Source organism: Epinephelus fuscoguttatus, linkage group LG21, assembly GCF_011397635.1.
Source record: "Epinephelus fuscoguttatus linkage group LG21, E.fuscoguttatus.final_Chr_v1".
Classification (NCBI taxonomy): Eukaryota; Metazoa; Chordata; class Actinopteri; order Perciformes; family Serranidae; genus Epinephelus; species Epinephelus fuscoguttatus.
The window spans coordinates 9,475,795-9,501,821 of NC_064772.1; the positions used below are offsets into that span (position 1 = coordinate 9,475,795).

Sequence of the window (26,027 nt, forward strand, 5' to 3'; positions counted from 1 at the left end):
AATGATGTCGCCAGTGTTACCTCACTGAATCTCCATCCTTGTTCAACGTCAACTTAGACATCCATAACAGCGACGCTTTGCCCTGATTCACCACATCCAACCAGCTCCCAAAGACAGTCTAAGATATCTAATGCAATCATATTCCATTCAAGAAAGATGTGTGTCCAATAATACTTTCATTTATATTTCACTTTCAGAAGATGCACTGAATTTAGGTGCAGAAGAACCCTATTTTAAGTCTGATTTTGATGCACAGATTTGTTTATTAGCAGAAATGTAGCACAACGTGAAAGGGAAAGCAGTGTTGTTTATTTAAAGTTAAAGTGCAATAAAAATTGTTGTCCCTAAAAGCAATGACTAATGTTGATAAATACTTTTGATCCTAGTATTAATCAAAATAATCGTAATTGTCAGTTTGGTCATAATCATAGAGCCCTACGCGCTGGTTCGCTGTGACATGAAGAGCTTAGGTGTTAGTTGTACTGTAACTGTCATATGGGGGAAAATTTGACGCCCAAGTACACAGTCATGCTTCCATAAAGTGGGAGACTTGCGGGAGACAGATTATTCACAGTTTATTCCACACTACCGAAGTTGCTCCTCTTTTTGAAACCACAGAGTTTGTCATATTTCGCTTTCAGCCATGCTTGTTGTTGCCGTGCAGAACAGTATGATGTCAAATGGGAGATTTAAAAAGCAGCTAGAAGCAGTTAGCAGCTAACTCAAAGAAGAAGAACAGCAACATAAAATGTTCGCAAATTGGGAAGACAATGACAATGTTTACACGCACAAAATAATCCCTTGTTTGCCTGTATTTGGAAAAAGACAAGTCAAACAAGTCAAAATATCGCGAGTATCACGGTATGAATGTTTCATATAGGGCTGTCCGGAGTACCATTTTTTAACATTCGGACCTTCGGCAGAATTTATAACGACTATTCGAATATTCGTTCCAGGCCCGGGTGGAGGGGGCGGCGGACTCCGGGGTTTTTTCGGACCTAATTGTATTGCAGAGTTTTGCACAGCAGCGACCGGATCTTTGCTCTCAAACCACAAAAAAATGTGATGGCACAACAGTCTCCTTCAGTACATTATTCTATACTTTCTTTTGATTTTCACATTGGCTAGTCATCCTGTTTAATTTGTCTTCTGATTAAATCGGAACCGTTGAAACAAGTTGTAGGAAGCCTCTGCAAGTAATTGGTTGCAGGCAGACACTCTGTGCTGCAATAAAATGGTTAATCAGCAGTGCCGTGCACTGTAGATCCAATGCATTGCTAGTTCTGCCGGTCTGAATAGAATATAATATCTACTGTTGTGTACAGCCTTATAGACTGAGCTGAGTAGTGATGCGCGGGTCGACCCGTAACCCGCGGGACCCGCAAATGGACCTGTGGGTCGGGCAGCAGTGATCGTCTGTTAAATTGGTCTGTAAATGATATTTTGACATTATTATTATAATCTATTAATCTATAATCTATTACTGTCATGGCATCCGAAGGTACTGATGCGTTGAGCAGGTGACAGTCCGCGGTCGTTTTCAAAACACACTAGTGTCATGTACTTCAAAAGAAACTTGTTGAAACTTTAAACAATAATTTATTGTACAAAAAGGGGGAAACAAACGTTGACAAAAACGGTTCCATAATTAATATTAAATTCAAAAGATAACGAAAAAAACAGCTACAAGTTAGAGGGAATAGTGATAAAGTGGTAAAACTTGGCATTGATCCACAGCCTCAGATGGATGCGCTCAAGTGTGCTGTGTGCACAAGCTCAGTTGGTAGGCTAGACTATATTTTCACATTTTTAACAATGCAATTTAAAAGTTTTGATTTTTATTGATAACCTACATTTACCAACAACAGAAAGACTACATTTAGCACCAAAAAAAGTTAAAAAAAATAAATTAATTAAAGCCCCTACAAGGAACTTTCATTTTGAATTGATTTTGGCGACCCTGTGGACAAAAGCGGTAGTGTTTTGCTGGAATGAAGTCTACATTTTCCATGAGCTCTAGCGCGTATTGTCATAAAGACGCTTACCTGGCTCGCGCATGTGTTTGTTTTGGGGATGAATGAAACAACAAGACAGGAAAACTTTGCCCCCGCTCCTGTTGGGGATCCCAGCTCACCTCTGCCGCAACCCAGCTCCACCTCTCCGCCGTAAGCGCCACCGCCACCGGGGTAAACGTAGCGGTCGGCGTGTAAGGCTGAAGGCCTGTTTGGTGAGCACTTCCACAGCTTCTTGGACTGAGTATGGAGCGGTGCCTCGCCTCTTTATTTCTCGGCACTCGCTGGACCCTGTCGACGCCTGGCTGGTACCTGTCGTTGGCCCGGATGAGGTGTTCCAGCTCCGCGGCCCCTGCTCTTCTCGTCCCCGCTGGTGCGGGGTGAATCTGCGCAACCTGCGGCCTCTGTGTGTGGCTCCACGGACAGCTAACGCCGTGGACCTGCTGGCTTCTGCCAGGATTGGGCTGGTTAATGCTAGATTGCTATCGGACAAAACGTTTATACTGAATGATTTCCTGACTTCCCAAGGATTGGATTTTCTCTGTGTGACTGAGACGTGGCTGACTGTTGGTGAGTCCAGTGCTTTCACAGAACTTTTACCCGATGATTGCTGCTATTTTAACTCCCCGCGGACGTCGGGTCGAGGAGGAGGAATAGCGACTATTGTCTACACAGTCTACACAGACATCAGCAGAAACGAGAGACTTTTGCATATCCAGTTAAAAGTTCCTTGTAGCGGCTTAAAAAAAAAACGAATATCGAATACCAAATTTTCATAACGAATACCTACCCATAGAAACGAATATCCGAATATTTGGGTACAGCCCTAGTTTCATATCATATTAGGAATTACACCAGTATTATCTTGAATGAGATTATATGGCACACACCTATGTTTTACAGTGTTTCCACAGACTGAGTAGAGTTTTCAGTGACTAGTAATTTGACTTTGACTTGTAAAATCAGCAGAGCTCACCTTTAATAACTTTGTTGCTTCTTCATTTAGCTATGGGCGCTGCCTCAGGTGTCATCATGCGACCCTAACGTGGCCTAACCTCCATCTTGGCTGAATTTAATAATTGGCTCTTTTTATTTTTTTCTTCAAATCTGTGCTTTGCAGTCGGTCCACGAGCAGAGACAGAAAACGTGGTCGCTGGGAAGAGGAGCGGGACAGAAGGTCGGAGAGCTCCTCGGGCCTGAGCAGAGAGCGCAGCTACTCCTCCTCCATCAGGAGCAGGGAGTCCGAAGAGGCCTTCGCCGACAGAGAGCGAGAGCGAGAGAGGGAACGGGAACGGGACAGGGAGAAGGAGAAGGAGAAAGAGAAGGTGGACGATGAGAAAGAGGAAGAAGAACTGCTGAAACCTGCCTGGATCCGCTGCACGCACGCTGAGAACCACTACTCTAATGACCCCATGGACCAAGTGGTACTGTTTGTTTTAATTACATCTGTCCGGAGTTCAGCTGCTGATTGTTTGCTGTAATATCTAATTGTTAATATTGCACCGTTTTGCAAGAGTTTCATATTGCACTGCATAAAAATGTCCTTGCCTGCAGTTTACTGAGGGCAGATTAAACAGGAGAATGACCTCTTTTAATTCATTGCATTTAACACAGTGCCCATTAATGCAGAGCACAGACTTGTTTGATACTGTTTTATCCATCTGACCGGCAAAGGAAACTTTCTTAATCTTCTCTCTGCCATTTTATCAATTTTGTCTTTGATGGTGGTGTTTAAGAGTTGGATTAGCTGCTCTCCAACGCTTTATCTTTTTCAGCCTTTCACTTAACGGCGGGTGCTCAAAAGATGCCTCAGTCGCCAATTGCGAATCACCACCTGCCCTCTCAGATGCTTCTCTAATGTCTTTGGATCTTTCGGATCGTGCCAACTCCTTTTTCTTGTCTAAAACTCTGACCTTTACCAGTGGGCTCTGGGTGCTTCATGCTGTCATCAGCTACTTTTTTTTTTTGACACAAATTACATGATCTGTCCAAGACCTGACTCGTCTTTCAATAAAACCAAAGTGAAGTGAGAATACTACCTGTGGGAGTTGGTGTAGTAGTCCCGAAAGGGTATTGAATCACATTGATGGTTTATAGCATATTGAGGGCAGGTCACAGAATGCCTGAACGCACTCTTGTGAATACGTTTAAACACAGATTAATTCCACTTTTTTTGGTATAATGATTTTTAGCGTAGTAGTTTTGACAGCCTTGCAGCAGCGAAGGTCTTTTGTTACCACTTTGATGTTTGGACCACGGGTTAGTTATTTCTCAAAAACATCATGGGGTCTGAAATCAATATGCTTCTTCGCTGTGGAGCATGTTTTTGAGAGCTTTTACTCACAAACCAACTTCTAGATTGGTGTGATCACACACTCTCTACTCCCCAGTGAAGCTTAATCCTGTTTAAAGCATGCATTGACATAATTTAAGATTGATTTATAGAGTGACTGTTGGTGTACACATATTAGAGAAACTCCAGTGCATGCACACAAACAAAACAGACTGTGGTATCATAAGGGCCTTTATCTGTATTTGTTCTGTTTAAAATTGCGGGGGAAAAAAATGCCATGTATTTTATTTACATTTGTTCAGGGAGACTCCACTGTGGTGGGGACCAGTAAACTGCGGGACCTGTACGAGCGCTTTGAGGAAGAGCTGGGGAAGAGACAGGAGAGAGCTAAGGCTGCTAGACCGAAATGGGACCCGCCCAAGACGAAACTGGACGAGGATCCAGGTGGGTAGTCCTGGAGAACTATTTGGGGGAACATTTTTGATATGTGAAAAACACTGACGCATAGTTTTGATTTTTGTGAAGATATACTTGCAAGATTTTTCCGAAAAACAATGTATGGACTTATACAGAGGCAATCTCATCACAAGTGATGGAGTACTTTTTAGCAAAGACTGCCCTCTGCCTGTAGTTTTTTATTTTCTTCTTAGTTTCTGTGTGGTCAGGGCTTTATAAAAAGAAAGTGACCCGATGCCAGACCGTAAATAGCAGGCATCCAAGAGACACAGTGCAGAAAAAATGCAAATATAGCGAAGCAAAACGCTAAACGCCAAACGAGAGTGGATCTGGTGTTGGCTTTTAATCTCACTTTGACTTGTGATTGTGTTTACAAACAGTAACAGAGAGAGATCACTACATGGGAAAAACATGCATACTGGCACCTCGTGTGATGAGGTCCAGGCAAAGAATGAAAATTCTTATGCTTCAGTAAATAATTTGGTAAATATAAATAACACCTTCTGATGCATTGCACATTAAAAAAGTGTAAGCTGGCAGGAGAGAGTAATATTTTGACTATGTGTTATGTGTGCAACTCATTAATGTGAGGAAAAAGCAGCTAATAGCAGTTAGCAGCTAACTCAAGGAAGAAGAACAGCAACATAAAATGTTTGCAAATTGGGAAGACAATGACAACGTTTTCATGCACAAAATATTCACTTTTTTGCCTGTATTTCGAAAAAGACAAAGTTAATATGGCTAATGAAAAGGAATATTCCACTAATACATGTTTACATGCATACGCTGCGTAATGCCGTATGTAATGAAGGGTCTTAGATGCGGGAGTATTGTGGGACCCCTGTGTAAATAGGACTACAGGTTTATTCCTAAAGTCAAACCTTTTCCGCTCTTTTCTGTGTTCTCGTTACTTTTGTTAGTATGCAAGTTGTTCTGTTGAAGTGCAACATCTTAATAACAACGTGTAAACAGTTAATACATCTGTTGGCAATCTTTTGTAATTGATATGCATACAAACTTGCTGTCTTCTCAGCAGTGCATTAGGCTGAGGCAGAGATTAAGTTCAGTGTTTATGATGTTATCTGCAGGGCTGTCAGCCTGATTGTCTCTTTCAGCACAGCAATAATATAAATCTCGCTCAGGGAGATCTAATTTGCTCAACATGTTGCTCCGGGCACCGACTTCACAATCAAGTGCTCGCGTTACAGCGCTGATAAGAATTGAAGACTTTGCTTAGCTAAGAAGCACAAACTGTTCAGCTGACTGGTAATTATAATCCTCGTTTTGGGTTCTTTTTATTAAGCGAAAGTGACAAGTGTGCGAGAAAGAAAGAAAACATGAGTGCCAGATGTCAGCATTGGCAGCTGTGCTGCTCTTTTAATCCCATAGATGCTTTTAAGTCTGCATTTGCCTTGATAAGTAGAAACTGTAATGAAGTAGAATATTTTCTCAATGAATCCAACGTAGTGTTATGTAAATCAGGCTAAGCTATATTTGTTTCCTGAAGAAACATTAAGACTATACAAATTAGGTAACAGATCTGAAATGTTGCTGCATCACCTGCATTATGTGGAGTTGGCAGAGCCTGAGTGCGCACCATTTGAAAGCATTTTGACGGATTGCTTTACTGAGACTTTATGTTGCAAAATACTTTTTGAGAGCACTGCTGAGCTGGGGAGCTTAACCACTGAACTCGCTCCGGCTCACAGAATGATGTTTCACTTGTCAGCCCTTTGACGTTCTAATGATTAAAGACCTTTTTGCACTTTGGTTTCAGACGACAGCAGTAGTGAGTCAGACTGTGAGTCAGATGGGGAAGAAAGCACCTGCTCCAGCAGCTCTGACTCAGAGGTTTTTGATGTCATCGCTGAGATCAAGAGAAAGAAAGCGCACCCCGACCGCCTGCACGAGGAGCTGTGGTACAACGACCCCGGGCAGGTTGGTCTTTCTTTTGTGTGACATTAATGATGTGACAAAACAAAACTCTGTATTCACCCCCATTTGTTTTATCTTGCACAGAATCTTCTGTTATTCTAAACAGTCCCCACAAATTATTAAAAGTTGGTAAGAAGATCCATCTGAAACTATTCCTGAGGCACTTTAATGCTATACTGTACACAGGGCCCCAGACTTTTTACATTGGATGCACTAGTGCGCTTTAATTTTTCATTTAGGTTAAGGCTGTCAGCATTTAGATCTGAACATAACTCGTTATGTTTAGGGCTTATAGCGTTAATGCGTTAATCACAATGCGATTAAGACCCGAACATAATACGCTAATTTTTTTAAATTGTGTTAACTTGCTGTTTTTGCCACCACCTGTCTTTCAGAGGCTATAGATGGCTGAGTGTTAAAGGTAGAGTGATGAAAGAACCAGAATACCTAAGGAATCCAGTGGTACCAATGTTATGCTAGCTTCCAGGAAGGGGGCTAAAAACCGGTCCAAACTTAAGCTAAATTTTGGCGAGGGAAAAACAGCATTATCATTTTCACAGAGGTCCCTTGACCTCTCACCTCAAGATTTCTTAATTAAAATGGGTTCTACTATTATATATTATCATGATACTTCAGTCACAATACAATATTATTGCGATGTTAAGCATGTTACCATATGCTGAATATTGCGACAAAACATGTTGAGATTTATTGCGATTATTACCTTTTTTCAAGTGTAAAAAACCCCCCAACTTTGTCAACTTCTGTAAAAGCAATTGAATATATTATTTTAATAGGCTACTTAAAGTTTAATTTTTATTTGTAATGTTAATAACTTATGTAGTAAAAAATACTTGGCACTGTGTGACAATTTGATATTGCCACACAAAAATATCACGATACTATGCTGTATTGATTTGCCCCCTGCCCCCCCATGGATCTCAGAGGCTTAATTGTGTGCTGCTATTTTGTCTTTTGAACACACTGTTGTAGCAGCACAGCACTGATTTGAAATAAATAAATCTAAAAGTCAAAGTCATACATTTGATTCCCAATCTAAACACTCTGTTAAGAACTGCTTTACATTGTTAATATGGACTTCAAAACTGTTTTGAAATTTAAATTTATGGAATTTTAAACTTGCAACTAAAAAGTGTGATTAATTGCAATTAACTATTGAAATTCAGCGATTAATTGTGATTAAAAACAACAATAGGTTGACAGCCCTAGTTGTCTTCTTTTAAATTTCCTTAATTGTTTTCTGCTACTCTGTCCCTTCAATGCACCCTTACTTGTAGTCATAACGTCTCAGTGGCTTCTTGCTTCCTGCTGTGGCTACGATGGAAAATAACGACACCAATGCATCTTTGAATGGCTCATTTCACTTTAAAAATTCCCAGACGCCTGAGTTGACAAGTCAAAAGTAATATGATCCTTGTTTAAAATGGAATTGAACTTTTACTGAAGTGCTTTTTAGTTTGAGCCACCACCTATGAGCTGAGCATACAGGTGTACCTAATCAGACTGATGTCAGCGGGCTACCACATCATCAGAGCACCATTTTGAAGTGTGCAAATCACCACAGACCTGTGGATGAAATTAAATTGAAGAAGTAACCTACAGTGCTTGCTAAATGGGTGGCAACTGACTGCAGACCAGTCAACATCATGGAAGACCTGGATCTAATGGACATCCTATTGCGGGGAACAATAGTGTCACACATACAGGAACTGTATGACTCAGAGCAAGCGATTAAACCAAAACTCCTGAAAGGTGCCAATGTTTTCGCATTAACCAGGGATCGTTGGACATCAGTGAATCATCAAATTATCTTTGAGTAATTGCTCATCACAGTGACACTGATTGGACATGCTGTCCTGCATATTTCTCAATGTGGAACAGTATGATCCTTTGAAAAACACACAACACTGTATTTTACAGAATAAGCACTTAGAAGTTGTGTCCTACCTCAGTCATGGTTTCAGGACCAACCTGTTGTAGCAGTGCAGCACAAATTTGTCAGAAATAAATCTAAAAGTCAAGATCATAGAGTAAACTTCTTTGCATTTATTTGATTCTCAGTCAAGACACACACAATAAGAACTGCTTTACTTTGTTAATATGGACTTCAGAACTGTTTGGAAAAATAAAATCATGGGATTTTAAACATGCGATTAAAAATGCGGTTAATCATAGTTAACCATTGAAATTCAGTGATTAATTGCGATTAAAAAATTTAAGCGATAATCAGCACATTATTTAGTTGAATCCAATCCAAGCATTTTCGCAATGCTTTTTGGTGCCGCAGTAATACAGAACATGTTACCTTCTTTGTCAAATACATACACATTATGTATATTTTAAGTGTGGGTGCGATGGTACCCAGAAGTCACGGTTTGGTTCATACCCTGGCATAGGCGTTGCAGTTCAGTGCGAGTTTGGTACAGTGGAGAAAAAAAGGACAACCAAAAAAAAAAAGATCTGCTTGTTTTCATTTATTTTGAACAAACATTGTGCAAATGTCAGAGACAGTCACAGTCCTCCTGCTGAGGACTGAGAGCGTTTTGCCCACTGGCAACTTTGGTAAATGTAAACTTTGGTATGTTTATTGTAAAAATAAGAAGTATTTTAAACACTAGTCTGTATGAACATTGAACAAACACCTTTCCAAAAGGCAACAAGACACAACAGCTTATAAAACTGAAAAGTATCTCTTATGATATGAAAATGAAGATACTAATAGATGAATAAATTAATAAATGAATTAATAAAAATCAAACTTGTGCATTAGAAGTAGTGTTACAGTTTGCCCCACCTTGGCTATATGTCAATGTAAATGCCAAATATTTCCATTCTGCTTTTGCATCTAAAGGCTGCTTGATAGCAGCAGGAATGACGAGTTGGACTTTGTTTTTTCTTCTCATCGTCCCAGTGCTTGGCACAGCTGGATGATGGAGTTGAATGTCCGTTAACATGTTGGATGTGTCTTTTTTCACAGACTCTACAACAGCGGAGCAACACCAACATATCGTCCTTGTCTTATACACAACTCTCTCTCTGTCGCTGTTGTAGCTGGCTTGAAGCTTGCAGTTGGGTCTTTCAGCTCAGGCGTTTTATTTGCGTGGTCATAGTGTGACTAATTTGCATGCCAGTCAGCTTGTTGTGCTAGCCCCAGCATCAGTGTAGGCCTACAGCTTAAAGTTTCCAGGCAGAACTCTTGCTTGTGGTCCTTGGTTCTTTACACGTGCATCAATGTAATAAATGTCAGGTGAAACATTTTGTCACACTTGACTGATTCTCTGGAGTCAGTAGCAGGCAAATCAGCACCTGTGGACCAAATCCAGTCCTTTACCAAAAACATTAGGCCCCCTGACAGCAGCTGAAATCTTCACTTTCATCCTTATCACAAAATTTACAGATAACAGTAGATGGCAGTAGATAATAGTGAAAACACAAAGCTGTAAATCCCAATAAACATGATCCTGTAACATCTAATGCTGTGCCGACATGAAGCACCGACTGTGCTTCATTCTGTGATGGCAGGCTGTTTGAACAGCTCATGGTGCTCAGGTGAAGCCTAATGAACTTACCAGATGAATAACACAAATAAATAATATAATCCTCCTCAGTTAAATTAAACATGCACCTCTAGAATTCAAACACACATTTAATTCCACACTTTAACAGAAAATGTGCCAATAGCATTTGACTCTTGTTTTTATCAGGCAGCAACAACATCAACATTTACTTTCATTTTAACACCCACAGCAGCATGCACGTCACTCACCGGCCACTTTATTAGGTACACCTTGTTAGTACCAGGTTGGACCCCTTTTGCCTTCAGAACTGCCTTAATTCTTGGTGGCATAGATTCAACAAGGTGCTGGAAACATTCCTCAGAGTTTTTGGTCCATATTGACATGATAGCATCACACAGTTGCTGCAGATTTGTTGGCTGCACATCTGTGATGAGATCTGACTCATTTTGGAGTCAGATTAGAGTACAGAAATGTATACTTAATTATTAAGTATGACTAATTCTTCCACTATTGAAATTAAAATTTTCTCAGAAATACTGTTTGCAGATGGTAATTTTTATGCTTTGTTATTCAACTTTATGTACCTATTTTTCTTTAGTTATTATTGACAGACAGACTTACTTACTTTTTGACGTTAATTGGAAGGTTGCTTTTATTTTGAAGTCAGTCGTAATGCCTAGTATACATGTTTTGTAAAGGATATTAGCCTGTTCCACATCTGCTCTCCTGAAACGGAACCATCTCCAGATGATAGACCCGCTGTGGGATCTTCCTCCAATTTAAATTGACATGAACTCAGTGATTGACATTAAACTGGTGGGCATGGTTGATAAGTTTGGGGGTGTGTTTGTGTGCGTTAGATCTAAAACAAGTCACCTGCACATAAACGCGGCCTGCTTTTAATGCATAAATAAATTACTAAAATGCACAAGGAATATCTGGATATGAGAATATGTTAATCTGCCATATTGCACATAAAATGAAATTTTAATATATACTGGATATATTCAATATATTGCCCAACCCCAAATCAAATATATATATATATGTATACAGTACAGGCCAAAAGTTTGGACACACCTTCTCATTCAATGCGTTTTCTTTATTTTCATGACTATTTACATTGTAGATTCTCACTGAAGGCATCAAAACTATGAATGAACACCTGTGGAGTTATGTACTTAACAAAAAAAGGTGAAATAACTGAAAACATGTTTTATATTCTAGTTTCTTCAAAATAGCCACCCTTTGCTCTGATTACTGCTTTGCACACTCTTGGCATTCTCTCCATGAGCTTCAAGAGGTAGTCACCTGAAATGGTTTTCCAACAGTCTTGAAGGAGTTCCCAGAGGTGTTTAGCACTTGTTGGCCCCTTTGCCTTCACTCTGCGGTCCAGCTCACCCCAAACCATCTCGAGTGGGTTCAGGTCCGGTGACTGTGGAGGCCAGGTCATCTGCCGCAGCACTCCATCACTCTCCTTCTTGGTCAAATAGCCCTTACACAGCCTGGAGGTGTGTTTGGGGTCGTTGTCCTGTTGAAAAATAAATGATCGTCCAACTAAACGCAAACCGGATGGGATGGCATGTCGCTGCAGGATGCTGTGGTAGCCATGCTGGTTCAGTGTGCCTTCAATTTTGAATAAATCCCCAACAGTGTCACCAGCAAAACACCTCAACACCATCACACCTCCTCCTCCATGCTTCACAGTGGGAACCAGGCATGTGGAATCCATCCGTTCACCTTTTCTGCGTCTCACAAAGACACGGCGGTTGGAACCAAAGATCTCAAATTTGGACTCATCAGACCAAAGCACAGATTTCCACTGGTCTAATGTCCATTCCTTGTGTTTCTTGGCCCAAACAAATCTCTTCTGCTTGTTGCCTCTCCTTAGCAGTGGTTTCCTAGCAGCTATTTGACCATGAAGGCCTGATTCGCAGTCTCCTCTTAACAGTTGTTCTAGAGATGGGTCTGCTGCTAGAACTCTGTGTGGCATTCATCTGGTCTCTGATCTGAGCTGCTGTTAACTTGCGATTTCTGAGGCTGGTGACTCGGATGAACTTATCCTCAGAAGCAGAGGTGACTCTTGGTCTTCCTTTCCTGGGTCGGTCCTCATGTGTGCCAGTTTCGTTGTAGCGCTTGATGGTTTTTGCGACTCCACTTGGGGACACATTTAAAGTTTTGGCAATTTTCCGGACTGACCTTCATTTCTTAAAGTAATGATGGCCTCTGCTTTTCTTTAGTTAGCTGATTGGTTCTTGCCATAATATGAATTTTAACAGTTGTCCAATAGGGCTGTCGGCTGTGTATTAACCTGACTTCTGCACAACACAACTGATGGTCCCAACCCCATTGATAAAGCAAGACATTCCACTAATTAACCCTGATAAGGCACACCTGTGAAGTGGAAACCATTTCAGGTGACTACCTCTTGAAGCTCATGGAGAGAATGCCAAGAGTGTGCAAAGCAGTAATCAGAGCAAAGGGTGGCTATTTTGAAGAAACTAGAATATAAAACATGTTTTCAGTTATTTCACCTTTTTTTGTTAAGTACATAACTCCACATGTGTTCATTCATAGTTTTGATGCCTTCAGTGAGAATCTACAATGTAAATAGTCATGAAAATAAAGAAAACGCATTGAATGAGAAGGTGTGTCCACACTTTTGGCCTGTACTGTATATATATATATATATATATATATATATATATAGACTCATCATAGTTATGGAGGGATGCACTTCTGCCCTTGTATAGCAAGTTGGCTGCCAGTGTGTCTGTAATGTAGATACACATCATGATGTAATACTTTGTCAAGTATTTTTCCACGTTTAATGCATTTGCAGCAATATTTGATTGAGAACACAACATTCAGGCTCCTCTCTCTGAGGTTCTGAAATCATTCTAGTAAATATTGGAAATCATTTGCTTCAGTTGAGGAGGCAGTTTGGCATCTGATATCTGACCACGTCATTGGAAAAGTGTTCAAAGGTTATTGAAGAGTTTGTTTTCTCTTTTAAAGAATGAATTTCCAACTCTGATGTTGGGAAATGACTGTCGATAAAACGTTTTTGTCAGAGTTTACCTCATATTGCCTAGACACTATCACAAAGGGCAACTTTCAACTCAAAACAACAGTGAAGAAAGAAAGGTCAGGAGTATGCGGGTTTGAGATTTAAAATGTTCTGCAGCCTCTGTGTTGTTCGTGGCAAGTGAAGCAGTTGTGTCTGATTTACGTATTTTCTCTCTGTCCAGATGAATGATGGTCCCCTGTGTAAGTGCAGTGCCAAGGCCAGACGTACAGGGATCCGCCACAGCATCTACCCGGGGGAGGAGGTATGACACGCCGTGAATAAATCACCCTTTCATAACCTTGAAGCTGTGCCACAGAGGGGCAAGGACATTATTCTAGTCAGCCTAAATGTATTCTCTATACAGTGACCATTTTCTATTGTATTAAAGGGACAATAAGTGAGGTTTTTTCATCCCAAAAAAACAAATAATGATGTTCCATGTACATTACTGTAAGAACTTGACAGTGGAGTTGATCTATACCAGTGACTCATTGATTATTTTGCCAGGCGCTAAGATTTCTGGCTTTCATGACTTGCTCTCTGGCTTCCTCTGTTTTGGAACAAAAACTCCCACACAGATGCATCTTCAGCTGAATAGTTTAAACATTTAGGCAACAAAGAACAGCAAATCTTAAAGCTGTTTTATTTTTGTGACATTGAGGTTTGCTATTCCTCCTTTATTAAACTATTTACATTTAAATGGGACCTATTATGCTCTTTTTCAGTTTAATACTTGTATTTTGGGTTTGTACTTGAACATCTTAACATGATTAAATGGTCAAAAAACACACATTTTCTCAGACTGTGCTGGAACACCTCTATTCACTCAAAGCTCAACCTTATTGCCTGTCTCTTAAAGCCCTACTCCTGAAAAAGCCCCGTCTGCTCTGATTAGTCAATGTTTGCAGGTAGTCCCTATTTCTGTGTCTCTATACAGTCTCTGTAGCTGGGGAATGACTTCAACGGAGCACTTTCTACTGCAAAAGATCAACTATAAAAACTTCTAAACACAACCAGACATGTTTCAGTAAGAATATGATCCAAAATCAAGGAAAAATTAACATCTGCAGCCATGATTACATGTTGCCCTGATGTTAGCATGTAGTTACATGTAGCAGTGTACTTGCAGCCGGGGAATGAATGTAATGGAGTATAGCAACAAATCACCAATTAAACCTTCTAAGCACAACTGGACACGTGCCAGCAGGAATACAGTCTGTTGGGAGGTAAATGAACAACATATACAGCCAAGATTACATGTTTCCCTAACATTAGCATGTAGCTACATGTAACAGTGTTCTTGGGCTGAGGAAGGACTGTGTTTAGCTGCACTTTCTCTCCTTAAAAATCAACAATAAAAGCTTTTAAGCACAACCGGACATGATTCAGAAGAAGAAGATCAGAAATCGGAATGAAATTTAGAAAATCAACGATTAAGTTTACGTTTCCCTGGTGTTAGCATGTAGCTACATGTAGGAGTGTACTTGCAGCTTGGGAATGACTGTAATGGAGTATAGCGTCAGTTTCTTCCATTAAAAATCACCAAATAAATCTTCTAAACACAACTAGACATATTAGCAGGACTTTGATCTGAAATCAGGGAGAAATTAACAACATTGGCAACCAAGATTACAGGTTTTCCTGATGTTAGCATGTAGCTACATGTAGCAGTGTACTTGGGCTAGGAAATGACTGTGTGTAGCAGCACTTTCTCCTTTTAACAATCACCAATAAATGCTCCCAAACACAATCAGACAAGTTCAGTGAGAATCGTACAACATCTGCAGCCAAGATTACATTTTTCCTTGATATTAGCATTCAGCTACATGTAGCAATGTACTTGCGTCCGAGAAATGACTGAAATGGAGTATAGCGGCAATTTCTCCTGTTAAAAATCACCAATTAAAGCTTCTAAACACAACCAGATGTGTACCCGCAGGAATATGATCCGAAATCAGGGTCAAATGAACAACAACTGCAACCAAGATTATGTGTTTCCCTGACATTAGCATGTAGCTACATGTAGCAGTGTGCTTGGGCTGGGAAATGACTGTGTGTAGTAGCACTTTCTCCTGTTAACAATCACCAAAAAAAAGCTCCCAAACACAACCGGACAAGTTCAGGGAGAATTTTACAACATCTGCAACCAAGATGACATGTTTTCCTAACATTAGCATGTAGCTTAATGTAGCATAATAGGCTGCATAATATAAACACTTGCAGTAACCTGACCTAAAATCTGTGATGATCTGACATCATCTTGTAGCCAAAATCGCAAAAAAAATTGATTGAAAACAGTATCGAGAAAACAGTTGAAAACAGTTCAGAATGGTCTGAGGCCTGATGTTTTTGGCCGATTATTTTTACATAATGTTTACCTCATTTTTGAAACTTGGCCACTTTTAATATAAACATCCGACATTGTAATGATATATGTATGGCAGAAAATAAGTAGAAGCATAATAGGTCCACTCTAAGGAGAAAGGGAGGCTGGTGCAGGAGGAAAAGTCAATCAGTGTTGTTGTATTTTCTTTCGGCTGCTAGTCGAGACCAATTAGTGCCATAGAATACTTAATGCATGGTTTAACCTATGGCAAAGTATTTTTCATGAAGGTAAATTCAAATCAACCTCCTGACAAATATTGGGAAAAGTTTGCTACATTAGGTTTTTACTCATCAGCCAATTTTGCAGGCACTAAAGCGTTATTTGAAGGTCTTTTAATATCTTAAGAGATCTTTTTGGGTGGGAAAAAGAACAGGGCTCGCCCCCTTGTAAGTCGATTAGTTCACTAATTGCTTGTTGCGGTCTTGGCTGACCTGGAAATTGTTAGTCAGTTAATTGTTTTTTATGGGTTCCTACAGTACATGGGAAATGTGACTGTGTTTATTAAGAGGGTGTCAATTGAGTCATCAGGCGTTACTGGAAATTATGAACCAGGTTTCTGTATCACAATAATTTTCATAAATATGATTTGGTCTTCAGTAATGTTTAGATTTTATAGAATCCCTATTGTGTGTGACTGCATTCATCTACACAGGGACAGTAATACTTAAATTCTATTTTTTTAAGTACAGTATTTTTTATTAAATTTTATTTTTATTCTATTATTTTTTCTAGATTTAAAAACGATATTTTGAAACAATCAACAACAAAATGCACAGTGGCCAACAAAATATAATAATGTACATGAGGGAAAGAAAAAATAAATAAAATAAAAAAATAATTAAATAAATAAAATGCATGTATTATAGGGCATTCTGCATTTGTTTTGTCCCCTGGGAAACAACAAAGGAAATTAAAGTATATGTATATGTTTTATACATAGCAATACTTTATTCCACATTTACATTGACTGATTAGAGAAGGAAGTTCTTTGACTTGTGGTCAATTTTTTTAGTTGGGGACAACCCTAAAAATTAGAAAATTGGCTAGTAAGTTTTGGGATGTTACAAATTTGGGGGCATGTGGCCAACAAGTTAGTTCACATTCATACACGTGATTTACATTACACGTGGAATAAGCTCTGGGGTGTAACCAGCACGATGCAAAAACAAAGCACAAATTCTGTTTTAAAAACGACAGACTACTTAATGTGTCAGTTACTGAGCTTGTCCATCTTTTTCAGCCGGTGAAAGAATGTCGTCCGATGAACAACAATGCAGGAAAACTGTTTCACTACAGGATCACTGTCTCTCCTCCCACCAACTTCCTGGTATGTCTCCTTTTGTTAAGGCTTTAAACGAGTGAAGTTAAACAGCAGACTGTGTATTATCTGTGCCATTACATCATGATTTCTCCTGAGTATTTCTCTGCATTTTTTCGCTGGTATTGTATTACAGTACTTGAGTACAGTAATATGATTTTGTATTGTGTTTAATGCTGTCATGGCGGTAATAACTGTATATATATTCACAGCACTACACCTAAGCTGCTGTGTGTCTGAGTGGTCCTCCTCTTCTCTGTTTCAGACTGACAGGCCGACGGTGATCGAGTACGATGACCATGAGTACCTGTTTGAAGGCTTCTCGCTTTTCTCCCACACACCTCTCACTAACGTAAGCCTTGTTAACGGTACAGGCGATAAGCCATGAATTTCACACCACAAACTGTTTTGACAGTGTATGTTACTGCATAGCCATTTCTCCCTGTTGTGTCTGTTTTTTTAATATTTAATGTCACCTTTATTATTTATTTCCTTGGAATGTGCAGTTCGTTTCATATTGTATTTTGGGGGCAGGTGTCACACTGAGTTTTCTTGACTATTTTATCGGAAAGAGTCCTGTTAAACCTCGCAGAGGTGAAACAGAGTTTACAGGGTTACTTACCACTTTTCCTTTTCCTCATTTCACAGTCATTTCGTACTCGAATACAAATGCATGTTAAACATAAAATCCTCTTTATATTCGACACAACATAACTAACTTTGTAGCTAATGACAGGGCTCATGATACTTTTTCCTGTGTACATGCATTGGTGCATGCAACTTTTTAAATGTCTTATACCAAACGTTCTTTACTTGCACCAAAAACAAATTTTACTGCACCATTTGGTGTATTTATTCTTCTTTCACAGCACATCTGCCACGGCAGCAGCCAGATTGCAAACTTTTCAATAAAGTTTAGAGTGAGACAGTAAAATAATGTAAAATTACACACGGTCATAGTCATTCTGAACATTTCAGCAAACCCATCAAAGCCTTTTTTTCATGACAGTTCCAATATGAAGAAATTATGAATGTTATAATGTAAATTGGGCTAACTTTCTCTTTGATTTTTTCCAAAAGCTGTACAGTAAAATAACATCCAATTTTACATGGTCATAGTCAAGGTCATCCTGAACAGGATTATATTAAAAATATCTGCAAACCTCTGAAAAAAGCTGTTATTCGATTAATTTATGACAGTGTAGCGATGAGAACCTTTTCAGTGTGTTACAAATAATCATGTAAGCTGAATTTCCCTGTACAGTAATGTACAGAGAAACTACTTCAATTTTATTATGGTCCTAGGAACCATGTTGGACCAGAGATCTGTTGTGCTTCTTAGCAAAATGTTTACTTGGACTCAACAATGAACTGATTGGAATTTGGTGGTCAAAGGTCAAGGTAACTGTGACCTCATGAAATATGTTTTAGGCAATAACTCAAGACTTTGTACGCTAATTAAGAAAGAATTTCACACAGATGTCTAACAGGATGGAGTTATGAAGTGATGACATTTCATATCTAAAAGGTCAAAGGTCACCTTCATGTTGCCATCATAATGTTTTGCAAAACCCTTTTTCGACCATTACGATATAACTCAGGAACAGACGGGGAGACATTTGGTCAGATACTGAACTGGTGACACTAATCTTGGCTGTCCACCTTGACATTGTGCTGATAGTATAGATCTTCTGTGCTGCCGGGGGAAAGATGTGTGTGAAAAATCCATGTTTTCACAGACATGGATGTAAACTGTAACTTAGTTGTGCGCAGAGGCAAACAACCACAAGGTGGTAATTCTAGTTTTCACAAATGTGAGTTTTCCGTCATGTTTTTTGGCTGCTCAAAGTACTGGTTCCCTAACAACTCAAAAAATGCACATCAAAATCCAATGACTGCTCACTTGATCGTAGTATATACAGTGCTGCTGTTGCACTGTGCCACTCGTCTTTCGAGCGCTGTCAGTGTCCTCTTTTTACACCGCAACATTATCAGTAATATAGTGGTTTTTCCTTGCGTGAGAAAATTTATGTATTGCGTGAGAGTGTGTGAAAAGTGTTGAGTAAGGTCTATGCGTGACAGTCGGCAGCCTTTAACAGTTGGGTGTGCCAGTGCATGTAGAGCTGAGAATTTTGTGCACAGCTCAAATTTGACCTGTGATATTTCAAACTCTGGATGACCAAAGACTCAAAGCTCATCACTTATAGAAATGCTATAGAGAAGCCTAAACCTTTAGCACAGATGAGTTTCAGTGTATTGCTTCTTTTAGAATCATTGCATGCTGATATTTCAAGGGGTATTGTATTGAAACGTTATGAATATGTTTCACAAAATTCTATTGTTAACATAAATTATTTAAAGTAAAGAGCAATTCAAAAACACTATTCTGTCTTGCTGACAGCTGCACGAGGCTGAAAACCCAAACCAAAAAGGAACCAGAAAGCCAGCACAACATCGGTCAGTTGTACTTGAGTTAGTCGGGACATTTTCATTTGATTTATTTCACTTTATTGCATCATATGGTAAGATTCATTCATAATGGCTAAAAGTAACTGACAGGGTGCAGGATGTCTTATTCCTTGTTATTTCAAAACAAAATCAGCTTCTGCTCACATGTTTTTAATATATTTGCCATATACATATGTATATATATATCATATTCCACCCACGTTTACTGTGAAGTCTGTCCTCTCTTCGTTGTGGTGTGTGAGCCTGCTGTCATGATGAACCTCTGCTGTGTAAAGCAGCCAGGTCCAGGATGGTTTGATTACCTCTCTCCATACAGGGCATATCACAATACCTGAAATTTAGTAGTCCATACCAATACCAGGCAAATTTCATGACTTATGATACCCAATTTGATACCAGCGTGAAAACCAAAAACAAAACAATAAATCACACTTAAACATACAGGCCTGTTATTGAAAACAATTAATATAGATTTGATATTAATCCCTGATGATCTACCTCAAATGCAAAATACGAGTCTATGTGGGTCCCTAAGATTTTGTCAATGAGGAAACATATTAGTATATAGCCTTCTGTATATTAACATATTTGGTTGATCTTTGTGGTTTGCTATTTGTCCCGCCCCTCCTCCACTGTAAAAAGTGACTCTAATGAGCGCAGCATTTTACCCAAAGCTGAACCCTTTTTAGCTCTCTGCGACCAGAGAAAAACGCCAAACCTGCAGACTGCACACTAAAACACATGTAAGCATATATGCTACAGAAGAATTCAATCCCCAGTACCTCGAGTTCCTACGCTACTAGAGCAAAACAAGTGCCATTACGTTTTCAAAAGCATCGATTTAGTAGCGAAGTAACAGTTCTCGTGACATCCCTTCTCCATTCACTACTAGACTGCTAGTCAGGCAGTCTGCACCGGCCACATATGATCCCGTCCTCCTCCTATATGTCTGTTAAGGCGACACATATAATTTAGGTCAGCGTTTGAGTGAAAAATCCTCTCCTCCTTTTAACTCTACTCTCTTCAGAAATAACTTCAAATCAGCTTTTTGCTTCGGGTCGGCTTCTTTGTTGCCTGGACAAAGTGCTCCTCTCTCACTGTGCTGACCTTGTCGCAGATTCCTCTCCCTCGCTTTTGAAGGCCTGTCAGTGCTGGTCAAACATTAGAGAGGTCGTGACTTAAAAGGACCCTCTCTTCCTGTAGCCATTTGAGCTGTGTGCCTGACTTTAATTCTAAGGAGGAAGTTTTAAAAGGGAATCGAGAAATCGATAGGGGACCACCACACCCCAGTTCTTGAAATTGTGTTCAAAGCGGGAATATTTCACTGTCTATATACACATGTGCACTTGTGTCCGTCAGTGTCTGCGTGCGTATTTGTCCAGTGTGTTTGAATAATAAACTACTTGGTCAATATCTGGCGAGCCTGAAAAGAGCCCTGAGGATTAGGCATGATTTGAACTGGATAATTTAAGCAGCGCTGGTTAAAAGCTGGGGTAAACGCTGCGGGGCAGTGTGGGGATTAGGAACCTCGGGAGCGTGGTGATATTAGCCCCCTGCTAGTTAGCCGCCGGGATGGGCAAGAATGAATGTGGCTCCCAGGTTAATCTCTTAAAATGGACCCCCGCGCTCTGACAACAAAGACCGTGTAACTAGGGAGATTAAACAAAGAGGAGCAGGCTTATCTATTTAGCGAGATTTGAGTTACTTAATTTTCAAGAGTCAGGTGCACGCTGGTATGTGTGGCGGCATGTGATTTATGGCAGTGAGTGTTTGTACATGTCCAGGTTTTTAAATTGGCCAAAGGTTGTGCGTGCTTATACACATAACAGTGAGTTACAGTGTGGTTCCTGGAGCGTACATAGTTTATCTTTGCATGGTTGTGTGTACGCCATTTTTGGGCAAGCTCCACAGCAGCAGAGATGAGGTTTTAATGAGTTTCCTTGAAAAGCTGTAACCTCTGCCTAATGCCATGGTAATGAGTCGGCCCGTCCTTTCTTCTTCTCGTCCTCTGTTCCTTTCATCATCACAGATTCCATTGTGCCGTGTGATCCGCTTCAACATAGATTACACCATTCACTTCATAGAAGAGATGACACCGGAGGTCAGTAAAACCCCACTTTATCTGGCAGCTCTTTCTCACCCCTTTTGTTTTTATCTCAAATGGCTGAGTCTGAGCACAGCTGAGCCACACGTAACCCTCACACCTCAGTGCCTGGGTGAGCCAAGGTGCTAATCCTTATAGAAGAGGGAAAAGAGATTCTTTTTAACCTGCAGAGGTTGATTACATCGATAAGGTGGCTTATGTGATAAAGTTAAAGCACTGGATTTACTTATCAGTCATATCTACATTAAGGTAGTCTTTATGGCAGTGTGCTTTTTTGTGAGTATTCTTGTACCGTGTGCTCACATGAAGTTTGTCTCCTGCATGCAGAACTACTGTGTCCGAGGCCTGGAGCTGTTTGCCTCCTACTTGTTCAAGGACATACTTGAGCTTTATGACTGGAACCTGACAGGTAAGATTCCCAAACCAAGGGCCTGTGTCACAAAGGGGATCTGTAAGTAGTGCTGACGTGCAGATAGCTAATGGCGGCAGCTTCACAAATGATTGCCACATACGAATAGCAGCCTCTCCTGCCGTGCGTTCCAAGTGCGGAGGTAGGAAAAGGCAGCAGAGACTTACTTCCGTCTACTTGCCGATTCATAAAAACAGAGAGAATCTGCTCCGACAGCTACAGACATATTGGCATGACAGATACTTTCTCTTGCACTCACAGAGACTCCTTTTAGTCCAGCAAAACATCTGGGGCTGTATTCACAAAACTTCCAAATACAAAGAGGAACTTCTAGTGAAAGTTCTTAGAATTATGACTTTTTCTTAGAATTTCTCCTTAAAGTTAAAACCAGATCAAGCTTAAGGTAAGTTATTGACAAAGCATCTAAGATGAATAACTGAAGTAGGAAGGAGGATTTTAAGAGACTTAAGAGCGTCTTAAGAAGACAGGAAAATGGCGGGAACACAAAGAGGTCCGAGAAATATTCTCCAAATGCTGGATGGAAATGCTACAGATTAGATTGTGTTTGTGGTCAATTTTATTACAGATGTGCTCACATCTCCCACCCAATGCAACATCGATATAACACCAGAAATAAAGTGAGCACAAGACTAAGATGTTTAGCAACTAGAAACATGCAACAGTGCAGCAGATGACTTTGGTTTTTCTCAGCCTTCCATCAGCAGAGTGATCACACTTATAATCACAAGACTTGAGTTCATCTCGTTTCCACTGGGTGTCCACACCTTGCATGCTCATAAACGCATAACCAATCACACCTTTTAAAAGAATGCATCACACCTCCCCACGAGGTAAAAATCTCTGTCCCTTCCTCGCCTAGAGTTGCTCTGAAAATGTTCTTAAATCAATCCTCAGTTGGGACTGTCAAAAATGTTTTAGGCTAAGTTAGGTGCTCTGAGAGTATTCTTTGAATATTTGTGAATGCAGCCCAAGGACATTGCAGTATTTATGCATGCTAGTGCTACATTGCTATTACAAGTGTTCCAAAACACCTGCATGATTTTTGTGCCAAGTTAGTTTTTGCTTCTTCCCCAGTCGTTCCTGACAAACCTTGACAGGACAGAGCCCTATTTACGTCTTAAGCCTTACAGGTTTAAAAAGATAGCCTCGTCAATAAAATCTAAAGTACAGACATACTGCAGGTGCTCCCACAAAGAATTTTGAGCATGGTGCCCTCGTCTCTTCAGAGAGCTGTAACCCAGCAAGCTCACAATCCATCACTCAATGGAAAGTTGTAGAAACTTTAATAAGGATGCATCAGATTGTGGCTGAAACAATTCAGGACACTGCAGCGACTTTTCCCAACTTGATTGCACCATGGTTTAGCTCGATTTCTCAATGGGAGCTGTAGAGAATCAGAAGTAAGTCTCCGCTGCCTCTGCCTACTTCGGCTCTGAGAATGCACAGCGTGACAAGCCCCTATTGCAGGTATATTTGCAAATCCTACCTGGCTCTTGAGCAGCGGTTCAAAGTATGACATTTCTTTTGATTGTGAAATGTGTCAAAATGAGAAGACGGAAATGATCTCAGATCACAGCTTGCATGTTGCAGAAATGGTGAAACAGGCCCCTGGTTGACAGTTGGATCCCTTCATTCCTGATGTACATCATCCTTAATTTATGTGAAAGTGTTATGAGTCCTGGCATTCTTTTGATTGACATGCACTGTATTTTCTAAATTGCTGTAGTGATCACTCAAAGGTATACTCTGTAGCAACTGTCATCTACTGTTTTGTAAACAGTATCGCCTCTTGGATACGTGCTGCTTATGTTCTGGCACCTGGTCGCTTTCTTTTTATAAAGTTCCAACCTCACCTGCACGCTGTGCCCAGGAAACAACAGCAACAGCAAAATAAGAAGAAGATAAGAAAATACATTTAAATGTTTTGGTGGCATCTCAGCAGGCTGAACTGCCATCTCCGTCAAATACACCATGCTCGCCACAGCACAGACTGTATAGGTTGTAGTCACTACGCCACATGTCGCAGTAAATCAAAGAATGCTTGCAGTGATTGGCCGTCAGCAAAACCTCACAAAAATTCTAGATCTGGGTACAGAAAGGATCAAATGTTGGTGTCCTTAAACTGGAGATGTTTCGATACTACTTGGTACTGAGTTATATTGGTGGATACTTTAGGGTGCTTCCACACCTGCCCTGTTTGGTTAGGTTCACTGGAACTCAAGTGCAGTTTGCTTGGGCAGGTGTGAACACAGCAGTCGCATTCGGGTGCGCACCAAAACAACCGGACCGAGACCCTCTTGAAGAGGTGGTCTTGGTCCGGTTACAAACAAACACAAATGCAGTTCATTTGTGGCGTGAATGTGTTTTGACCTTGATCCAAACCAACTGCAGTCACATTACGCATTATTTAAGTTAAACAAACATGAGCACGTTACAGTCCTGGAGGATTATTAATGTGCACCTCCGCCTGTCTTGCCTTAATATGTGCATTTGGTGCATCAGATGCCTCAAAACATTGTCTTCTAGTTGGAGCCGCGCCTCATTTTCAAACTGCATTGTTTGCCTAAAATGAACAATGCAAGCAATTTAGTGCACTATGACCAGTGCTAACATCAACCTGTGTAGTTGTCCCTCCATTGTGACATTAGAAAGTCTAATGATCAGGAAAATCTGACCAATCAGGAGCAGCTTTCTCAAGCAAAGAATTTTATCTAGTCTGCTTGTAAATGCCGTAAAAACCCAAACCAGCTCTGGAAAATTATGCAACTTTATAACAAAATGAGTCCCTGATTTTGACCAAAGCAAGCAAACTCTAGGTCCGAAAGCACTCTTTCGAGCACCAATACTCAGCCCTGCTCATCACATGCTCATTTTTTATAGAAGTAGGTTGAAATTATATTCTGATACTGTGGTAAATTAAAATGGCAATATTTGACTTTTAGTAAACTGTGTCTATGGTAAAGTTAGTAAGGAACAAGGTTTGTTTATTGTCATTCTACAAAAGAGGGTTGCATAAGAAATTGTGTTATAGTCCCTCAATGCGACACAAGAAAAAAACATTTCTTATTTTTTAATTTATTTTCCACATTCAGTATTCCAATTTAATGCACCTGTCGGTGTAATAATGAGCATCTGAAATATGTGCAGAAAGCATCTGAGGCCTCTCCTCACAGGCAAGACTGGCCAAGATGTAATTATAAGATTATGAATTCAGTCTCCGCATCATACATCATCATACATAATCATGGAATATTTACACTGGTAAATATCTTATTTCTTTTTCACAGATAAGATTTGAGATTAAGATAACAAATTAAAATTGTTACAATTGATTCTGATTAATAAACTGTCATGCAACATAATTGTGATTATCGTTTCAACCACAGTTTAATACTCCTCATATTAAACTTGTGTGAAAACAAAGAACTGTGCTCTTTCTTCTAGGTCCTGAGTTTGAGGCCTCTGGATGCCAGCGGTTCCATTTCATGCCCCGTTTTGTGCGATTCTTACCTGGTGAGACTCTTAACAACCTACAAAGAACCCACACTGCTTTCCTCAGTCATTTGTCTCCCTCTGGTGGTCAGTGGTGACACAGTTCTCAAGTTTAATCCTGCTACAGAAAAGAAGAAAGGTCTCCTGTAATGTGTCCTCTAAACATTTCTGCATACGCAGGTGTTACTATTTGTTCTCTGCAAAATGATGGGTTGACTTCACAGTGCCTGAGCTGCTGTGTAGCTGCATGGTATTCATCTCTGATACACATGATGGTGCTGGTGCACTGTGATATTGCCGCAGTGTTTGTTATGACAGCCGTGCCACCTACCTTCTTTCCATCAAAAAACAATTTCTCTCCCAGCTCTCCCAATTTAGTTCGCTACAAACACTTATCTGCCTCTTTTACAAAAGCACAAAAAAAGAAAAACCTGTCCGATGTGATGTTTCTGATGTGATCTGTGAAGAGACGGAGAGTGAGAGGAGACAGGGAGAGCACGATGATGCTGTGTTTGAAAGTTGC

The 26,027-nt window shown here is 40.1% G+C and overlaps 2 protein-coding genes across 2 annotated transcripts in view; one reads left to right on the forward strand and one right to left on the reverse strand.

Moving 5' to 3' along the window:
• Nucleotides 1–11,560, reverse strand: part of LOC125881506 (cadherin-20-like) — a 712,657-nt gene extending 701,097 nt beyond the window's left edge. The window contains exon 1 of the mRNA XM_049564601.1: nt 11,547–11,560. The gene's annotated coding sequence lies outside the window, so the exon portion shown is untranslated. The remainder of the gene's footprint in view (nt 1–11,546) is intronic.
• Nucleotides 1–26,027, forward strand: part of drosha (drosha ribonuclease III) — a 161,637-nt gene that overhangs the window by 4,379 nt on the left and 131,231 nt on the right. Inside the window, exons 4-12 of the mRNA XM_049564597.1 lie at nt 3,133–3,436; nt 4,608–4,749; nt 6,539–6,699; nt 13,487–13,567; nt 16,932–17,018; nt 17,275–17,361; nt 21,508–21,579; nt 21,910–21,991; nt 25,457–25,525. Of these exons, the coding sequence (XP_049420554.1) occupies nt 3,133–3,436; nt 4,608–4,749; nt 6,539–6,699; nt 13,487–13,567; nt 16,932–17,018; nt 17,275–17,361; nt 21,508–21,579; nt 21,910–21,991; nt 25,457–25,525 (1,085 nt within the window). The remainder of the gene's footprint in view (nt 1–3,132; nt 3,437–4,607; nt 4,750–6,538; nt 6,700–13,486; nt 13,568–16,931; nt 17,019–17,274; nt 17,362–21,507; nt 21,580–21,909; nt 21,992–25,456; nt 25,526–26,027) is intronic.